This window comes from Topomyia yanbarensis, chromosome 3 (genome assembly GCF_030247195.1).
Source record: "Topomyia yanbarensis strain Yona2022 chromosome 3, ASM3024719v1, whole genome shotgun sequence".
In the NCBI taxonomy this organism is placed as follows: Eukaryota; Metazoa; Arthropoda; class Insecta; order Diptera; family Culicidae; genus Topomyia; species Topomyia yanbarensis.
This window is the reverse complement of record NC_080672.1, coordinates 292,133,208-292,154,844: the sequence shown is the minus strand read 5'-3', so window position 1 is coordinate 292,154,844 and position 21,637 is coordinate 292,133,208. Positions and strand designations below refer to the sequence as shown.

The following is a 21,637-nucleotide window of genomic DNA, read 5'->3' as shown; positions in this document are numbered from 1 at the left end:
TAAGCCAATATGCACTCATAATGCTAATATAGAGCTTGATTGCATCGTAAATGCCACAATGGAATTTCAATGCAATATTAGTGCAAATGTATAGCCAGTATTGTGCATTGGTTTAATGCTTGTGGTTACTTAGAGCACTTTGAATTTGACGATCTGTTGTATTGTCGGCGTAGACAATTACGCGAACCATTATAGATGCCACTAGTGTAACAAGATAGTTCAATTTAAACTATTAGGACAACCTCGGGAGCATTTTTTGTCTCATGTGGTTCGTCGGTAATACCAGCTCAAAATCAACTACATATTTCAATCAATGTATGCTAAATACAGCTATACAAACAATATACTTTCCACAATTTTTTAAAGTTGAAAGATTTGTGATTATTTACAATAGAGCACGTAGGTAAAAATTAATTGTTGAGTTGAGATGTCCGCTGTTGTAAGGCATAACATATTCCGACAATTGTGACAGTTTGTTTATGATACTTTGAACGCTCTATGCTATATTTCTCCTTAGTGAAGAACAATTTTGGTAAAAACTTTTTTTACTGCATTAAGGAGAAAATTGTTTAAAAAACCTTCTTTGCGCGTGAAGAGCGCAACACCTATAACTAAATTAGTTATAGAATTTGCGTTTCGTCTTTGTCTCATCAGAACCCGATACTAATTTAGTGACGCTAGCTCCAAAAAACGGAGACACAATTTGTGTCCCTGAGCGAACCCCTAGTCAATCGTGATGTCCCGCAAGATTTATGAGGATTCAGATAAGACAAAGTCGAAACGCAAATTCTCCAACTAATTTAACTATAGGTTTTGTGCTCTTCACGCACAGAGATGCTTTTAAACAATTTTCTCCTTAATGCAGACAAAATAGTTTTTGTCCAAAATTGTTCACCACTAAGGAGAAGGAAGGAGCACCAATTGTATCTCCGTTGTTGGAGCTAGCGTCAATCCGGCACTAGCTTAGTCCTATCACTAAGTTATTGTCGGGTTCTGATGAGACGAAGTCGAAACGCAAATTTAATAACTAATTTAGAATGCTCATCCGCGAGAGTGTTTTCTTTTCGTAAAACGAAACAGTTTCAACAAAATTCTGGAGCAGTTTCAACAAAAATGTTATACTCAAAAGATCGCTCAAGAGTCTTTTAAAATTACTCATACACTCAATTGTTTAAAATATTCTTGATGCAATATAAAAATCCGTCTACCATGTACTTGGCAAATAAATTGATAAAACTAAGTATACTCAGTCGTGATTTGATAAAACTGGCAATAAACCATATTCAAAACTAATTAGTTGAATTGAAAATAAGGGTTTAATTGATCAATTTAATTTTTTTGTCTGAATCTCAAAATAACTCCGTCTTTTTGATTTATTTTAATCTTCATGACATCTGACTAAGGAAAACTGTTCTTCTAAAAAAAAGGCGATAGAAACTTGTTAGTTCATCATGCTCGTAAATATTCAAGTTTGCGAAAGTTTTTTTCCATCTAAAACAAACCCATTTATTGTTACGCATGCAAAAATGTTTCAACATGTTTTGGGATGGCAGATAAACTCGTCTCGCTTGCCACGCCCTTGGGTGGAAAGTTTCGCTTTGCTCTAATGCGTTTCCTTATATACACATCCTAAGAAGAAAAATAATAATGAATTGAATCATGCAGGGGAAATAGGTTGGGTAAACATGATCAAAACCGGAAAGCAATGATTTATCAGTTGCTGTGTAGAAAATTTGCCATGATTGTGCTGAATTTCTGAAGCGTTTCGGAATTATCGATTTGTAGAGCTACGATTGCTCATTTTATGAATAGGTTATATACAAAATAATGTCAGTCATTTCTGTACAACTACGTCAAAAAAAACATTTACTATTTACCAAACAAAACTTGCACGAAATTACTTAACGGGATACTACTCTGTCCAGCAGTTACTCGGTTTCATTATGGATACACAGCAAAATTTGTACAATTACTAAGGACCATAAAAGGAATCAGTAGAGCCTGGTGGAACTAATGGTCAAAAATTGAACCAGCCTAATACGCATACATTCCATAACTTTCAAATATGCTGGTTCTTCGCTAGCAAATATATAATTCTTCTGCGTCTCCATCAAATTAACAATTCTAATTTTCTTCTTTCGTACCACAGAACTCTAACACAGTCGTAAGAGTGAATATACAGATTTAACCGGAATTATTTTCGATTAACCTAAAAGAACAGTTTATTACGCCGTAATCACATCAATATCCTCATCGTCATCTCCTTCGTCACTGTGACTGGTCAGGTGCATCCCAGTAGCAGCAGCACCAGCAGCAGCACCACCATCGCTACAACCATTCAAATCATCACTCCAGGAACCGGTCGTTGTTGTAACCACATCGATCGTCATGCTACTGTTTTCGTCGTGTAGCTGCTGGAGTTGCCTTTGGCGTGCCTCATCTCTATCGATGTCCTGACTGCTGTGGTAGATTTTCCTACCTCCAACCATATCTTCGTCCTTGTAACATGCCGATTCCAGGTGTTTGTTCAGATAGGACTTCAGAGCGAACGTCTTGTGGCACCGTTCGCACTCAAAGTTCTTATCCGTGGAATGGGTTTGCATGTGAGCTCGCAGATTGGACCGATCGGCAAAGGCCTTTCCACAGTGTCCGCAGCCATAAGGCTTTTCACCGGTGTGCGAGCGAAGATGACCCTGAAGAAGCCACGGTCGGGAGAATAGCTTACCGCACACACCGCAGCTGTGGGAGAGTTTATGAGTCAGCAGGTGCATGGCTAGGGCAGGCATGGAGACGTACGCCTTACCACAGGTCATGCACTTTTTAGCAGACTGGGAATCCAGACTGCGATGGGTTTGCTTGTGACGTGAAAGATTACTGGAAGTTGCGTACTGCTTGCCGCACTCAGGACACTTGTATTTACCTTTCGATACTAGGCCGTTAGGTGAGGGTGACGTCTTGCTTTCTGTTTGAGGTTGTTTCTGATCACTAGCTGTATTGGTCGGATGTTTATTGGAGTTGATAGACTTTTTGCGGTTTTTCGTGCGACCATCGCTGGAAATGAGGTCATCGTAGGTGTAGAGTTCAGCCGCCTTAGATTCAGTTGAGTCTGCTTGGTTGCCTTTGGCTTTTTTGCTGGGCTGTGCGAGTGCAGATCCAGCTGAGGAAGATTTTTTGGTCCGTTTGTTGGACTGGTTGGAAGACGACGATACGAATGAGACCAGCGGTAATTGGGCAATCGGCGAGAACCCATTGCTTTCCGTGTCGGATGAGTGTTCTGAAGTGGGCGGCGTTAATGGTGCCGCTGTGGCAGCGATGGTCTTCACCACTGGTATGGTGGTGGATGTTATTTCATAGCACGGAATTATCATCGATATCGGTGCCGATCCCGGGGGACACTGATAACTTCCGTCTACGATGTTAATGATGTTGGTGTTCTGAACGATAGCAGGCGGGCCACTAGTTGTTGGTGCGCTGGACGTGACAAAGTTCACGGGCGGTTCCGTGCTGGGGTGAAGAATTGTCACCACGCACGGAGCCGGAAGTGGGGGTAGGCTCTGCGATAGCGACAATAAATCATGTGCGGCTTCCGTTTCTTCGATGCTTCGGTCGCGGAATATCGGCGAAGTGGCGTCGTACTGGAAGGGGGCGCTTGACGTCTGACGACCTGTTGTTGTTGTACTGCTACTCCCTTTACTGTTGGCGGCGGTAGAAGATGAGTCGCCCGCGGACACTGATGAAGGTGATTTATCTGCTTTCTTATCCGATGGGGGCTGCGTGTAAATTAACATCTGTTGTTCTCTTTTATTCGGATAATTATTATAGCTACGGCCGGATTTTAGCACCGCCGTTGCGACTGCTAGTGGTTGTGGAGTTACTGTTGCTGCTGATGCCGAAGGCGACTGGTTGACGACGGAATGGTTTGAGGAAGCACTTACCGTAAAATGTCTTGAGGAATTAGCCTTCACGTGGCTAATGGTGGTGGTGGTGGTGTTGTTGTTGTTGCTATTGTTGTTATTACTGTTTGTGTTATTATTACTGTTGGTTTTGATACTGGTGCTGTGGGAGGCGGTGACTGGCCCACATTTTATGTTCCGGTAATCGCTTAGCTGAATGGAGAATCCTGCAAGCGGAAGAAAGTGAAAGGTAATTAAAATTAAAGCCCTGCTGTCGGAATCTAATTAGAGACTGGTGAACTCGGAATCATTTGGCGAAAAATGAGAGGTGAGAATGATAACAAATTCGGCAGTTACGTTAATGAAACAAAAAGATTTGTAATGGATTTCAATTAGTTAGACAAAAGCAATAAAATGTAATATATAATTTAGAACAACTCATGTTTTCATTCCCTTCATTAGTTTGGTTGATCTCTCCTTGGTACCTTTACACTATAATGGACATGCAATTTATTTTGTACATATAACAAGCCGCATGTGCTAGACATATGAAAATTTCGCCTTTTGAGGATATCATCAATTTGCAATAGTTCGTCAAAGAGATTCACAAGAATTGCATCAGGATTGTGTGGACCGCTCGTTTGAATCATAGGCTTTGTAGCTCTCAGCATACTAGCTTATTATAATTTCAATGAGAGTTCGCATAACAAGCATTCAAAAAAACACAGAACTTGGAATTCTTCAAATATTGTTCTGATTATTTTTTTTGTTCTTTTACTTGTTATTTTTTTTTTCATTCTAACGATATTTAATTAGTTGAATATTTTTAGACATTTCTACTATAACAGTGTGGACGATTGGTATAGTGGTCAAACAAGAACGAGTGTAAATTGACTTTTTTTTATTACAAGCGCAGATTATTTTTCTTTTAGAAGTTCAATTAGTGTAAAACCCAGGCGGGTCCAGGGTAGTTGTTAGAATTATTACTTTGTACGTAGCTCACCTGACTTCGAAATCCAACCCAAGGGTTAGAAATTTTTCTAAAGGCATTTTTCTAACCCGAAAAAAAGGTGAATGTACCTAAGGTTAAAACCTATGTAATCAACACATAAAAAACTCCTGCCGTAATATGGTCAAAGCTCCGAAAATGGCAACAACAGGCGAAATTTTTTTTATCAATTTTTTTTTCTGTTTTTATATAACCTCTAATATTAAAAAAATGAACTATGAGCCCAGAAAAAATTCCATGTCCAACATTTATAAAAGTTTGTTGATGCTTCTTGCATGACCTGAAAATGACGAAAAGACCGTAAGGAGATCAGAAGGTAAACAAAATTCATATTTTCAACTTTTTCCTGGGACTACATTTTTCCATCGTAGTCTAATTTAAATTTGATGATATTGCTTGAAAATTTGAGATGAATATGGATTAATGCTTATTTTTAATTGTGAAGTAATGAAAAACAAATAGCTTGTAACGTGACAGTTCCAAAATTCGAAAAAGTTTTGTGGACCACACCAACAGTTTGAATACAATGGCTAACCTACATTTTTTCTTACTACTTTGAGTATACATTTTGAAAATATGTTGTGAGAACCTCAAAGTTTTATTCATTTTTGAGAAAACACAGTTGATCTTATGTGACGTGACAGATTGCATCAAGTTTGATTCAATTACGTCAAAAATGGTGACCTTCTCGATTCTGATGGAACTTTTTACGTTTCATCTATATGGAAGATTAAGTATTGCATTGTTAAACAAACAATTTTTATTCAAGAGTAATATTTAAAAAGGGCATATGAGATATTGAATATACTACTTTCAAAATATATTGTTCGAAAATCGCCATTTGTACAGCAAAACTATCAGGGCCGGCGGAACACCTTTTTCCCGCGTGGGTAGTAAGATTCGGAGTGATTTCTCCCCGTACTGACGAAAGTTCAGCTATGGCGTGTGTAAGTGAAAATTAAAATTCCCTGATAATATCTGGAGGCTATTTAAAAACACTCTTTGTTAACAGGGCTGTATGTCTGATGGTTCAGCGAAAATGTGTTTGTTGAATACAGATACTACAAATATTTCACAGCTAAGTACCAATTACTCCATTCTTTTATATTTCGTTGCATTAATTTTCCGTTCCATGCTATAAAACCTTCCTTTCGCGGGTACTGAAGCCCGCATGATAGTGTTGATTAATGGGAAGGTAGTGGAGGTCGTTTTGAATATTTCTCCGATGGCAAAAGTAATGCCGATAAGTCGCATTTTCGATGCTAATTATGTCCAATACAACCGGCCTCTGGATGGTCTACTTCCGGACCAAAGACAAGCCATTTAACATCATCGATATATCGCGTGATCTAACTAAACAACACTCGACCGTGTACGAAAAAGTATTTTGTCTACGCACCCGCCCGGGAAGTAGAGATTGATGGTGTAGTCTCCGAGAAGGGCCTTAATTGCGAAACAGGGAGTGCTCCTTCCAGATCCCTGTGCTTCAGTCAGTGAAAATTCTGGTATGCAAGCAATGGCGTTTAGCAAAAATCGAAGAGTAAAAGAAAACTTTCAATCAGCCTCATTTCAAACCTTTTGCCGAATGTATTCTTCTTAAATTTGTTCTTTTCAACGGGGCTCATCTATTTGTTCGCCTTTTTGTACTGCGGGGCATGGACTGTCGTCGTTGCAAACAACGGGCCCGTTGTAGGAATAAAGCACGGTGTAGAAAATGTCGCTTGTTGAATCCGAATCATAGACAAAGATTTATTGATATTGTTTCCATATACATCGCACCTCAGCTGGTTCTAGAAGACTTCAACTCCTTGCCTTCATTCTGATAACCGATCTATCTTACTGCGTGATATTTGCGACAATTTCAATATGACCATCTTGAATACAGTGGAAATGAAACGAATGCATACCAGCGCGGCCAAGCACATTAGATTTATCGTTGTACTCTACCTCATTGGTGTGCTCATTGATCGAAAGAGCTACGCGTCCACTATATCCGCAACAATCGAATCAAAATAAGAAATGCCTCTGGTGTAAGTGCCCAACGTTTTGACTGGCTGGTTTCTCTATACTGCGATTAAAGGTCAGACGAAACTAATATCCGGTGCTAACAACCTTAGACGGTTTCCCACTGCGTTATTGTCAGAGAGTGCTCGGAATTGTATGCGAAAAGGTCCTATGAGGACTTTTTGAACGTCGGATCGCCCAAATTTTTTCGAATACTCGCGACGTTAGAAATGCAAATAAAAAACTTGATGAAAACTGAAAAACGTGGTTATTGTACCGGTTCGTCAACGGATTAACGAGAGAAACAATATTTCGTCTGGCAGCTGGGCCCTACGCTGTGTACTCGATTCAGCCTTTGATCGGAATACATGGAACTGAGAATCCTTTATCGGCGACAACAGCATTCCACGTAGATTCACATTCAAATGATAGACGTTTTGCGATAAAATATAATAATGTAAATAAACGTAATATTTGTCCTACAAATACACAAATTTAGGCGCTTCGATCGATGGAGCATGGAAAGCACTCCTTATTTTCCTGGAGAAAATAAGGGTGTTCCTAGATTCTTTATGTTAAAATTGTTCCTGATTGCCTGATACAAATATTAGTTTGAGTCAGTCTTCCCAAATGAACATCGAACACCATGTTCGCTCTAGCTCTGTGCTCATCCTACACCATCATTTCGTGTGCAAACTCGAACGCGCTAATGCGTACCAAAACACGAGCACATGTTCGTCTGCACAACCGAACCCCATGTACGTACGCGGTGTTCGTACACACAGGTTCTTAATACTAGTTTTCTCTTTCTCTCACCCATCATCACTAGCATTGACTCATTCTGTTTTGTGTGTGCCTTTCTTATGTACGCACACGGTGTACATACACGATGTTTAAACCTAAGTTTGCACATCGTTCGCTTGGGTTCGGTGTTCGATGCGAACCTGTACACAAAGGCAAAGCATGTTTAAGGTTGAACGCGTACACGAATGCAAACTTGTCGATGTTCATGGGAAGACTGGTTTGAGTTCTTTCGCATTGTTCTATTCCGGGTAATTAGAAAAGTGGCACTTAGATTAGAATGGTAATGATAAGGCGGACCCTTAGGCATTAGAAGGTAATATTTGTGAAAGATCGCACAGCTTTAACGAATTTTTAGTATTTCTTGTCAGAGGACGCTCGAATATTGGCAAATTTCGTGGGATAATGGACGTTTAGGAATCCCAAAGGCATCAACAAACCTTGGTTTAAAAGGAAGGGTGAAGGTCGTGACTTCTTTCGGGTGGCAATCATTATACGTTGAATAAGCATCTCCGGCGTGTTGGGGTTGCGGAGACTGTTATCTGCGCTTGCGATGACAGCTATCGCGACATTAAACATGTTGTTGGGTCGTGCGCATAGTGTTCTACACACAAAAAACCTGAATTTTACCGTTGAGGTAATTCCAAACTAGTCACAAACTAACAAACCGTAATTGACGAAACGATGGAATATAATCGTGTTCTGTTTAATTTTACATGAAAGATGCACTTTCCATGCGCAATGCCATAAAATTACACTCCTCCACATTTTAAACAAACGTCATATGTGGAGTAAAGTTAATTGACTCGCAAAATTCAACGATATGTAAAATTAAAATCAAACGTAAAGCTATGTAATTTTTGATGCTCGTATATGTTATGGTCAGTAGATGTAAATTTACACGATTATTTCTCGCACCAGATGTGCGGTAAAAGAATCCCTCCGACCTGGTTCTAGTCCAAGATGTGCTGGCTATCCTCCAAATTTATTTATATCTTCTCTTTTGGTTGACTTGCTAAACAGCTATCTGCAATTGTGATCCCAAGAGTTCCCTGCGTATCCAAGAAGGCCAGTCGGCGATCCGGTTCATGATGTCCTGATAATGATCTTCCATTTGCTACAAAGTTACAAGTTTAATTTCTTTTTATCCCTGTTATTTTTGTCCGCCTTCTCCTCGTTTTCTCTGCTACTGATGTTGGAATTAATAATCTTTTGCTTTCCTTATAAAAAGTCTACTGATTGTCTAGTTTTTGTTTCTCCTTTCTCCAATTTTTAATCAAATGATTTTTCATGTTAAAACATTACAAATTGTATATATTGTCCTTAAAAATATTTCTGACTGCATCCCATAGTCTGAGTAAAATTGCAATAATATTATTTGTCTATCAATCTGAACTCCTTGTTTTAAGATGTAGATGTATTCCTATGAGTATAAATATAAAGAAAATTCCAAATTTCAAATAACTCCTAATTATTATCCCATATTCTAAAAAAAAATGTAAAACAAAGAAATGTGTATCTGAATTAAAATATGCAATTGTTTTACATCGAGGATTTTCAACGCAAGAATTTTATGCGCAAGACACATACGTGGTTAATCTTAGGTTTTGGTTTGTTCCAAACTTTCGAGTGGGTAATTCCCCCTCGGTAATTTTCCAGTGGGTAGTACTACCCATACTACCCACGCATTCCGCCTACCCTGTAAACTATATGATAGCGAGTTCTAGGGAATTAATTCTTCTGTGTGAATATTTTTTGGTGAAATTTTTCACAAAGAAAAGACAAAAAAAGGTGAAAAATATAATTACAAAAAACAATATTTTTTGGTAAACGCAAGCTTAACAATAGAAGAAACAGTGCATTATTAGGAAGTTATTAGTAAGAAAGCATTTTTCACAACGACTTGTATGCTTCTAAATTTCCAAATATTTCCAGTCATAAATATAATTTTCTTATACACTATTAATACTAAATATCATTTCGAAGCAAAATGCTCTTAAGAAATTTTTTCCAATATATGTTGTTTTTTTTATCAAGAACAATATTTGGTAGTGAAAAATACCAAACGCACAAAACCATAACGCTTTTAAAATTTAAATAAATAAAAAGCTATGAAATATAATTGCATTGTGGAGAAAATAACAGTTAATGATTATATAACAACATATTTCAAAAATCTTTTAATTTTTAATTTCAATTTAATTTTTTCTGTAAATAGTTTAGTTGTAGGAATGTTCAAATAATCTATAATCTACGAACATCTTCTGTTCCATACAAAGGCTTACATTTCTTCCGATCAGCAGGGTTTTTATCCCGGTCCATTTGTGACAACCAATCTGCTCGGTTTCACATCAGTTTGCATAAATAACTTAGAAAATAGGAAGCAAGTCGACGCTATCTACACTGACCCCAAAGCTGCATTTGACAAGATTGACCATCGCATACTTTTGCATAAGCTATCTAGACTAGGTACCTCGGATATAATCCTGCAATGGTTGGAGTCCTACTTATGTGATAGAAAGTTTCGTGTTAAACTCGGGTCGTTTACGCCAGAGTGGTTCGAAAACAAGTCCGGCGTTCCACAAGGTAGTAATCTGGGATCATTGCTATTCGCTTTGTATTTCAACGATGTTGCTGCGCTGCTGGGAATCGGTTGCAGATTTTTCTATGCTAATGATTTGAAAATATATAGGGCAGTTGAAAATCCAGCTTCAAGATCTACTAAATGTGCTTGTGAGTTGGTGTGTAATAAACCGGATGTCCCTCAGCATCAATAAATGCGTGGTGATAAGCTTCTACCGATGTGCACAACCAATACTCGCAAACTACAGTATCGGTAACTCTATGATGAGACGTATAAATCAGGTCAGTGACTTGGACTAACTTCTAATGCTCGCCGGACGGATATCATCGATCGAGCTAATCGCCAATTTGGATTCATCAAGCGAACAACGAGAGAATTTACTGACATCCATTGTTTGAAATCGCTATATTTTTCGTTGGTTCGTTCGATTCTGGAATCTTCGTCTGCTGTTTGGAGTCCGTATCATGCTTCGTGGATTGCGAGAATTGAACGTGTACAAAAAAGATTTGTTCGATTCGCCCTACGGCTACTTCCTTGGAGAGATGCGATCAACCTTCCACCCTATATTGATCGGTGTCGTCTACTAGGGATCGAGTCGCTGGAGCAACGCCGTAAAGATCAACAAGCTATGTTCGCTGTAATGGTGCTAAATGGCGAAATCGTTATCCCGTTTCCTCTTTCGTCTATCTCCCTGAATGCTACTAACCGAGTTCAACGACGAACATTCGACTCAATGCTGACAGTGCCATTTCACCGTACTCTTTTTGGTTTTCACGAGCCAATTTCAGCCATTATTCGTGAATTCAATAATGTATGCGACCAATTTGATTATGGTATTTCATCTACAACGTTTAAAACTAGAGTGCTACGTTCAAGGACGATCAGAAGAGATTACTGTCAACGTTTATTTGTAATTAAATTTTTTGTACTGTTATCACTACTTTTAAGATATTTTATTCATTAAGACTACAATTTGTCAGAAATAATAATAATAAAAATGTTTTGCAGTTTAAAGCGCTCATGAAAAACTGCCCTTCAAAATGCAGATGTTTATTACTTCTTTTAGTTTTTCAGTAGATACAGAACACTAGATTAGGATTGTCGCTGGCATCAGTGGTAGGAACATCATTGTTTTGATCCCGGTATATAACTGTCAAATGGGCCAAATAGAAAAAAGCGAAAAAATCTTCTATCGTCGTTTCATAGCGACTAATCATTTTGGTGTGTCATAGCCAGCAAAACAATGGCCATTTTCATTACATAGAATGCACAAATCGTCTAAACCTGCATTGAGTTTTGATAAGTTTTCATTTCTTTGTGCGGCATTTACAAAATCTTTCATTTCATAACAATAACAGTCGAAAATTTACACCGAGAAAAATCGTTATATTGAATCTATTGATTTCACACATGACTTTTTGCAATTTGTAGCAGCACATCAAAATTATCTGTCACACATAAATATCATATGAAAAGTATTGAAATTGCCGTGCCGTAAATCAAAATTATAATAGTATGCCACATAGAAATTTGATTCATAGCCAATTTCAAATTATTTTTCGGTCTGCCTCTCATTTTTACTGCTGTAAATTTTATGCATGTCTTGTATGCATAAACATCACAGCAGTATAAAAGAGACGGAAATAAAAAATATGCAAACTCTGTATTTACCAATTTGAACATCAACTAAACAGTTTGTTGTTGCAAACAAGCTAAATTTTTCTGCGTGTACCAAGAATGTGGACCGAAGACTTTTACCAGATAGACGTGCGGCTCCTTGACAGATATATACCGAAAACAAACATGTTTTGGAGCGAAAATAATGGGAACACCAGCGACAATCCTAATCTAGTGTTCTGTATCTACTAGTTTTTCATTCTACATAATGTGTTACTTAGTGAAATTACGACCTTTTCATAAGTTATTCACGTTTGTTCAACAAAACCAATATGGTTTTCAAAATAAACATGAAATTTCACGTTAATACTCAGTTCCCAGTTTGTGTACGATTGTCTCGATGTGCTTGCTTCAATAAAAACATAGAACTGTAACGTGACAGATTCTGGCTGTAACGTGACAGATCATTGAGGATACTCCATATAATACTGCTTCCCCTCGCTACCTCTCAATCGACATTGCCTTTTCCGCATGTTTTCGGCAGGTTAAAAGTTCTGGGGTCTGGTAGGCAGAGCTTCGTCAGTAAAAAAGTTCTGGGAGTCTGGGAGGAAGAGCTCTGCCAGAAAGTCTTTCGTCGGAATTCGATCACCAAGACAACAAAGGCAGTTCATGCTACACCACCATCAGCAAACGTTTCATGCTGAGATGGTCCGTGCAGGACCGACGAGGAGTTTTCGGTACTAAAAACACGACAATGATAACCATTATCTCTCGATTTGAGAGCTGCAAAACCTACCGTTGTTACCAAAAATTTCTCTGTTTAATCGATTGTTACATGAAAACTGGTGGTTAGCTTGGTGTAAATAATATCAATTTGAGCCAGAGCTTGAAAAAATTGACATCCCTGTGTGAACTTGAAAGAAAACAAAATTCAATTCATGCCCGTCGCGATGAATGAAATGTTTGGTTCGTTTTCCTCGTCATTCGTTCTCCCGACACAGCGTATTCAGGTTCGGACATGTTCGGTTTCAGAAGCAAACTGAATTTTGTTTCCGTTCTACCTATGAGAGGTATTATTGAGCAAAAGTGCACCAGATATAGATTATGCAATTCAGCTTCTGCCTTCAAACTGTCCACATAAAAACAAATAAATGCTTTGGAATTTATATTTCCTCTGAACTCAAGAATTCCATTCTGCATGAAGTTTCAATCAGTTTGAAAGTTAATGAATGAGGGAGGCGCTGAATCTGAATTTTGGTTTCGGTAAATACAAGCAGAAACTGATTTTGAAATTTCGCAGCACTGGTTTGAGCGCGACATTCCATACTCCCTATTATGTAGGATGCTAGACTCGGCGGATAGTCGCTATTCAGCGTCCAAGCGTGACGGCATGTTAATAGTCCATTAGCTATTTCATTTATTTGATACGCCTCAATGCATTACCTGAGCCGTGGATCTTTTAATATTATCAATGTGTAAATAAAAATAAATATATCGAATTTTATTGTATATTCATCGGATCTTGTGTACGTGATTTGTTACTTTGCATAAAGATCTTATTTTTTGTTGAAGATCTTTTTATTTCATTGCCTCTTGTTGCTTGTGGATCACTTAGTCCGCTTTCTCTCGGTTTATCGTTTTCGTTCATGCTATACTCACTGTTAATGTTGTATGGATTTTCACGATTACCTGGTTTGAATTATTATTGACTTTATTATCGGTGTTGCTATCAGTTGATTGGAAATTAGTAGGCGCATCACAATGATTGGACACGCTGTGCGTAGGTTCTCTTGTTCCAGTATTCGTTGGTGCCTGAGCTGCAACTCCGATGATTTGTGATTTAGTTGATGTTGATGAAGGGCTGTGCGATGCTTGCAGTTGATATTGCTTCGTTAGAGGTTTGTGTGCATGGTTTCTCGTAGTGTGTCTCTTGTGTAACAACGTAGAGCACGCAGGGGTCCTTCATGCGTGCACAGCGTGATTTGACATTTGTTCACGCGTTTTGCTTTGAATTGAAAGTTCAGATATGAAGGAATAGGTTCCGACACTCGCATTCTCACGAAACAAACACCCTTGGAAATATCTAGAAAAAATTTCTCCAGGTTTCAACCTTAAAGGATTCCATCTTACGTATTCCGACATGATGGTTGCAATAAATTTATTAATAGTACCCAGGTGTAGATCGTGCAGACGCATATCAATCTTATCATTGTCAATATAAACGGGTATCTTGGTCCTAACATTATCATGCTCAACGACATATTGCATGTTGTCTTCCATAGCGTAACTTTCCGTTATGGCCAAATTTTAAACGTTAACAGTAACGAGTGTGGTGTATGACGACGACTTCCGTTAGTCTAAACTGCATTTGCAAATTTGCTGTTGAGTTTCAAAAATCTTGAAATGAATGATCGATATCGCACCGATGGAAGTAACGTTGCTTTATTGTTCATACTGTCTTGGGATGAATTTTATTATTCGATTGCTTTGCTTGTTTATAGTACTGGCACGGTTCATATAGACAGCAGACTGTAGGTGGAAACGTTCGTTTCATTCACTGCACTGTTAACAAGCAGAGCGAATGATTAGGTACTTGTATCGACCCCGTAGTAATTCCATGATCCCCAGCTCGAGAGAGCGCTCAATGAAATTTTCCACGATAGTTGATATTTTTCTTTTTATGAAACGAATTTCCAGTAACACGAAAAAAGCCACTAGCAAGAGGACTCAAGTAGAAGCAGAAGCACCCAAACGCCGATGTGTCTTTTCAGAGGTACCAAAGAGAATTCTTTGGGTCCCGGATTGAAAGGCGATTTAAGCCGAGTAGAAGCGCTGGTAAACATTGTTTCATCGATATTGACGAGGCACTCTTGAGAGATTAAAAAAACATCGGAAGGTACAATTGGGAGATTCGACTTATTAAGTTTTGTTTGTCGCATTCCGATAGAGGATGAGTATAAGTTGCAGTTATGGTTGCGGTCGGTCGTAACTGCGATCTGGAGCGTAGTGAAGAGCAAAGACTGAATAAATAGAAATATATTAGGCTTACAGGAGAAAAACCAGGACAAATCAAGCATTTTCCTCGACTTCCCAGGACACCAGGACATGTCCTGGGAAACCAGCACGTATGGTCATCCTACATATAATCGAAAAAAAGTTTTTCTTCAGAAAAACTATATTTCAAACTCTTCTTTGATTTCCAAGCTTCAACTTAAAACTGTGCTCACGCAAATTTAGGGGCCAACGGAACAGACCTTTTCAATTTAGTCAGGCAACCTCCAAACTCACTGCGAAAATTGTGTAACGTGACAGACTTATTAAAATGACTATAACACGAAAACTGTTCATGATAGAAAATAACTTTCTGTAGAAATGTGCGGCTTAGTGACTTTAATACTATGCAATTGTGATAGAATGATTTTATCGTTTTCGCAGACGTATCTTATGAAATATGCGTAAACTTGTAACGTGACAGACAGAAGCCTTGGACATATGCTGTACATCCATTTCGTTCACTTTGTTCGCCGCACAACGACCGTTTGCATAAAACTGCTTTTCGCTTCCAACAATTTTGGGTATTCTTCAGGTTTCACTTAACGATGGCCCCATATTCTAGATTGGTCTCGATTGCAAATAAATCAACACACTTTTTTACATTTTAACGACATTCAATTAGCTAGAGATTACTGGGTAGGGAAAGTTATGAAAATTAGAGCCATAGTACTCAAGTGAGAGCAAGGATGTGTACGGGCTTAATCTTTGTCTTCTGTTAATGAGGGTCGAGCTTAGGCAGTATAACTACGAATCACCCGAGTTCACTAGCATGTGTCCTGGTATCGATAGACACACAAATTTGAATACGACGGCACCGGTGGTTGAGTGGTAAGCGTGGCCGCTTCTCGCCTCAGTGGGTCTGGATTCAATCCCAGTCGAGGTCGTTGAGATTTTGTGGGTGGTCGCGATCCATGTTTTGATGGGTCCATATTTTGATGGGTCCATATCAAGGGTGATATCCCGTCCACAGCTCTCTGTTGTCGGTGATAGGTGCTTAGTGTGAACAGAGGCCGACGAAAAAATATGAATAAAACAACAAACTTGAATATTTTCAACAAATCACTATTTACTGTCCAACCAGAAATTGCTATTCAAATAGCATAAAATGTTTATCAAGCAATGATTACATCAAGTAATTTGTTACCTATGTTACTCGATAGACAGATGAACGACCACTTTGTTTCCAGAAATGAGAGATGGTGTTTGGTCACGGGTTTCTTACAGTAATATTTTATTGCGTGTATCACCAACGTGTCGAAGGTCTACATTTTCACCATCAACCTGAAGATGAAGGCAAGGACCTTCGATACCTTGGTGATAGGCGCAATAAAATATTAATGTAAGAAACCCTTGACTTTATTGCTAGTACCGCAGTGTCGCCTAGCTACCGGGTAATCAAGTAATATGTACGCCGTCGTCGGTGGCAAAACATGACGATGAGTTATACTCTCTCACTGACCATGCGGTAGACTCGGGTGGGACACCCGACTCTTAGCTGCAGAAGGCAAAACATTCTTCACATTTCATTTCGATCATGTTGATAGCTCTAGTTTTTCGTTCTAAGTTTATAACTGATTCGCTCTAGAATCCGTCTTTCAGTTTTTATAGCTTTCGTTCCTCTTAGTCACAAAATTATCATTGTCATTTTGTGAAAAATCAACTTTGTAAAAAGTGAACGATTAGGACGATGTTCCAGTAACTACAAGTAAAATGATTGATTATTTTCTTGCTTTCGGGTGACTAGAACAGACGAAATTCTTCGCAGTGTTTGACCCTGTACATTTGCAAGGGGAACTTGAATTAGCACCAAACTCGCGTGTTGCCATAGAACTGTAAAAACTGACAGGACACCAGATCAGGCTAAAACAGAAATGATCCGTTTCACCATTTTTCGACATTTACTTCTGTCGAATTTACTCGGCAAACTTGAATTGACGCTGAAATTTTTCTATTTGGTTGCTATAGGATATATCCACCAGCGATGCAACATGCTTTTATTAGCAACTGCGATTTGGAATGAGAAGAAAATTGTTTCTGTAAAAAGTAGTTCAGAACATCTTGCACATTCTAGCGACATCATTGTATTGTTCGGTTGGCTTTTGAATTATTGAATACCCATTGTTGTAATTCTTCTTTCAAACAATTAATAAACTTCAAATTTTAAAATGAGTATTTCTGCGATATTCTATAGCCTTTTCATATGGGAAAAATTTGTAGTTTTTTTTGTCCCTGCTTTGAAATTGGATTTATTAGGAACCTTTCAATTTTGTCAGTTTTCTGTGACTAGCTGAAGTTGTTACAATTACAGCGAAGATCCGTTTATATCAGCCCCCTTTGTTTATGTTAGGTTGACAAAAAGGGGACAATGACAAAACATATTTGTTTATTTCTTTTTAATAAACATAAGCTCTACAAATATTCTTCTTTAATCCTTAATACTGGTTGGTCGATAAGATCGGGTCAAAAAACTGATAAAAACGGGTTTTCAATGTAATACATTTGAGCATTAAGTCCCTCCCGAAGGAAAATCCTGGATATTAACAGGACAAGGCGCTACTGGACCATCGTCGCAAATGTTTTTGTCGGTTTATCACCTTTTCCAAAGCAGTATGCTAAATCCTTTCCAATCAGATATGCCCGATTGGACATGAACCATAAAATTAACTCCCCAAATTATCGAGAATCCTTTCCTGCTAGAAACTAGGAGTCCAACCCTAGCAACTTTACACGTACAAATATCTGGACAGTAATCTGCCGTCTCAATCCCATTGAAAATCCCATCCAAAAGTCCTTTACAGTGTTCTTTTAATTGCAATTAATGTTCGATAATAATACACTTAAAACTACACTCCTTTCGGGGGGAGGAATGTGTCTACCGCAGAAGCAGCAAGGCAGAACCCTCCCGAGAACCGAACCGGATTGGACCAATAAATATTGAAGCGAAATGAAATTTAATGCATAAGCATCGAACGGACAACCGAACTACAGGCACCTGATGGGAAAGGATCTCTTTCGTGTGTTTGCGGTCATTCGAAGCTCCTCTGTAATGCGAGGAGCTGGAAGCATCACCTGCGGGCAACTGAGCACAATGTCCGCAGGCAGGACCGGAAAAAGGCTACAACAGCACTAACGAGCTAAATCGAATTTGAATGAAAATTGCTGGCTCCCATTATGCTGATGTGGCATGTGACTGTACACCAACTTCGGCTTAGGGTTGGCCGCCTGGGTAGTTGGTGGCCTTTAAACTCTTGGGTGGTTGCCTGCCTGGTTGGTGGTGTAATCTAGAGTGTTCTCATTTAGAAATTGTTCACATAAGCTAAGGGTAAGGATACATGTGTAGGTTTGACATAGGCATATAAATATGTTAGACTAATGCAGCCGGTTTCACTGGAGCGGGATTTCGTCCGTTGGGACCGAAAGGTGCTACATTGGAATGTGAGTAAAATGTGTGACCGTTCACGGCCACCTCCAGGAGGGAGCAGTGGGACTGACTGCAGCGCCACTTCGAAGCACTTGCCTACCATGAATGTGCCATTTAAATAGGTAATGTGTGCAATTAAACTCTGCAGATTAAATATGAAATATTCATAAGTTAAGGATACAAACTGGCTGGTATCTTTAATTTAACGGCCAGAAATAGGCTTTTCTAGTCGGTGCTTGCTCGTGACCAGGCGCCATGACCGATGGAGACTGTATGAACCAAGTGTCGGCTGCTGCGTAATAAATTAATTTTATCGTTGCGTCGTCTGTCTCGGGCGATCCAGAATGTGGATAATCACGACTGTTGTGCAGTAAGGGCTGCGGACGTGCACTTTTCGTTGCTTTGTACAGTATTGTGTGTTCCGAAGGCGCATCTATGGCGATTGATATTTCCAATTCGCCGAACGTGGAAAAGTATGGCAAAATTTTTAATGAGAATCATATTATGGGCGGCAAAAATCGCCGCTGGATGAGTATTATATCGTTCAGATTATTTTGTAGTGAGACTTTGGCAGGCCAAAGTATTCTTCAGAGAGGGGTTTGGAATTCCGGTTCCGGAGATACCAGTTGATTCTCATTTAAAGTGGAATTACCGATGTATTGCAATGATTCAAAACTTTGACCGGACAGTGGTCGGAAAAGACAGAAATGCATTTAATCCACCTATCAGCATGAAAAACCTTTCTTAGAATACTATTAAAACGTATTCAAATTTTACGCTCGTTTTTCTGGGACCTGATAATGAATTATTTGTATTATGTTCTGGAATGTTTTAAAATTCATTCATTATTTTGCAGAATTTAATATAACGACGTAAACAATACAAATAATCAAACTAGAGTTTTATATTCTCAAAATGATTTAATAGATGTACTTGTACGGATTTTACCGAAAATATGCTACCGTTAGTATGGATGTTGTTATAGTTTATTCATGGCTTTAACCTCTGTGGGTCATTCGCAGTGTATGGATGTACCTCTTAAATATTTTCCCCCTTTAATTTGAATGTGTAGAGAAATGATTATGTCTGGATGAAAATATTTAATTTGGATTGCCATCATTGAACGTTGTTATGAATGCTGACAACCAGAGGCACCACAATATCTATAAAGAAACGTCCACGCCATGGTAATAATGACAACATAACCTAACATAACACAAGAATGGAAAACGCAGACAAGAATTTCAAAATTTTTGGAAGTCGATGATTCTACGCGGAAAGAAATCTGTTAATAAATGCTTGAGACAATTACTAAAGGGCGAACACGAAATTATTGCCAATTTTCTTATAATGTTTAAAATCAAACCAAAATTTTAGGGTAGTTTTATACATATATTTACTTCAAAAATCAAAAGAAAAGTTAATCGATGGAGCGTTGAGTGTAAAATTGAACGCATTTTCGCTTGATGCCCTCCATCAAAGTCTTTACAGTGTCATCCGGTACCAGTTTCTCAGTTTTTTTCCATTTTCTTAACATGTCCTTCTCGTCTTTGACTGTCTTCTTGCTCTTCCGAAGTTCCCGCTTCATCATTGCCCAGTACTGCTCCACCGGGCGCAGCTCCGGACAGTATGGCGGATTCATGTCCTTTGGAACAAAATGGACAGAATTGGCCTCATACCACTCCAGGATACTTTTAGAATAGTGGCATGATGCCAAATCTGGCCAAAATAGCGGAGCTTCGTCGTGCTGCTGCAAGAACGGCAAAAGGCGCTTCTCGAGGCACTCAGATTTGTAGATCTCGCCATTTACTGTGCCCTTTGTTACGAAAGGCTCACTCCTCAGTCCGCAAGAGCAGATGGCCTGCCAAATGAGATATTTGTAGGCGAACTTCGACATTTTCTTCTTCTTAAATTTGTCGTCCACATAGAATTTGCTCTTGCCGGTGAAAAACTCCAACCCCGGAATTAGCATAAAGTCGGCTTTTAAATACGTTTCGTCGTCCATCACACAGCAGCCATATTTTGTCAGCATCTTCTCGTAGAGCTTCCGTGCCCGAGTTTTAGCCGTCGATTATTGCCGCTCATCGCGGTTTGGGAAGTTCTGTACCTTGTATGTATTTAGTCCAGCTCTCTTCTTTGCATTCTGGACGTAGCTCTGTGACATGCCGATCTATTTAGCCAAATCACGGCTTGATACGTGGGGATTTGCTTTAATCATCCGCTTTACCTTTCCCTCCGTCTTTTTGTTCTCCGGTCCCGGTTATCTTCCAGCTCCTTTGCCGTGGTCCAACGTCAACCGCTCCTGGGACCGCTTCAACACTCTGGAGACGGTTGAATGGTGAATGTTCAACATTTTTCGCAACTGCCGGTGCGACGGGTCAGGAAATTCCAGGTGTTTGGAAAGAATTTGTCCTCTCGACTCGCGTTGGTTCACCTCCATTTTCGTTGAATCGAAAAACACGACTTCGAGTTTGACAGCATGTAAACAATACACATCAGTGAGAAAGTGTGCAAAATTTTGTTGATTTTTACCCAGTGATAAAAAAGTTATGCCCTGTTCAATGTGTCGAAATAATTTCGTGTTCGCCCTTTATTTCGTAATCCAATCGTGACCAAGCTTCTGATATCATAAATGATGTTCATGAAACTATTCATGTTTCCACAAATCTAATCCACGTTCATAAAGTATTACACTCGAATGTTTAGTTGGATTAATATAGTTTTTCCTGAACATGTTTATTTATTCTACGATTATAGTTCATCAGTTGCAGCTTCACTGTTTTATATTAACTATATCGACTAAAAGAGCTTTCATGTTTATTTCTCGAACAATGTTTACGATTCTAGGAGATTGTTCATAATTTTCGCAATTTTTCTTTGCGTTATCATGATTTTTTCATGAGTCGACTCTTGGATATTTCACGAGGGGTAATGTGACTTATGTTCTTTTTGATATGAATAACTTGTCATGTTTTCTGTAGTCGCATTATCATGGTGTGTTATTTTTGATTTTACCATCGGATTTTTTATGCGGTATAACATGATAATATGATGTGGATCATAAAAATGCAATCGATCGGCGGTATTTTATGGTTTTGTGAACTATCTAACAAACACGAATTGTAGATCTACAATGCATTTTTGACGCTCAACGCAGTTTTTGTTTTCTTTCCGGACATCACACTCAACATTATATATATTATATATTATATATTATATATTATATATTATATATTATATATTATATATTATAT

At 38.7% G+C, this 21,637-nt stretch overlaps 1 protein-coding gene across 1 annotated transcript in view; it reads right to left on the bottom strand.

Annotated features, from left to right (window-relative positions):
• Window positions 1-1,432: 1,432 nt before the first annotated feature.
• The window catches only part of LOC131689413 (MDS1 and EVI1 complex locus protein EVI1-B-like), a 171,817-nt gene continuing 151,612 nt past the window's right edge, over window positions 1,433-21,637 (bottom strand). Inside the window, exon 2 of the mRNA XM_058974481.1 lies at window positions 1,433-4,120. Coding sequence (XP_058830464.1) covers window positions 2,226-4,120 — 1,895 coding nt within the window. The 3' untranslated portion in view covers window positions 1,433-2,225. The remainder of the gene's footprint in view (window positions 4,121-21,637) is intronic.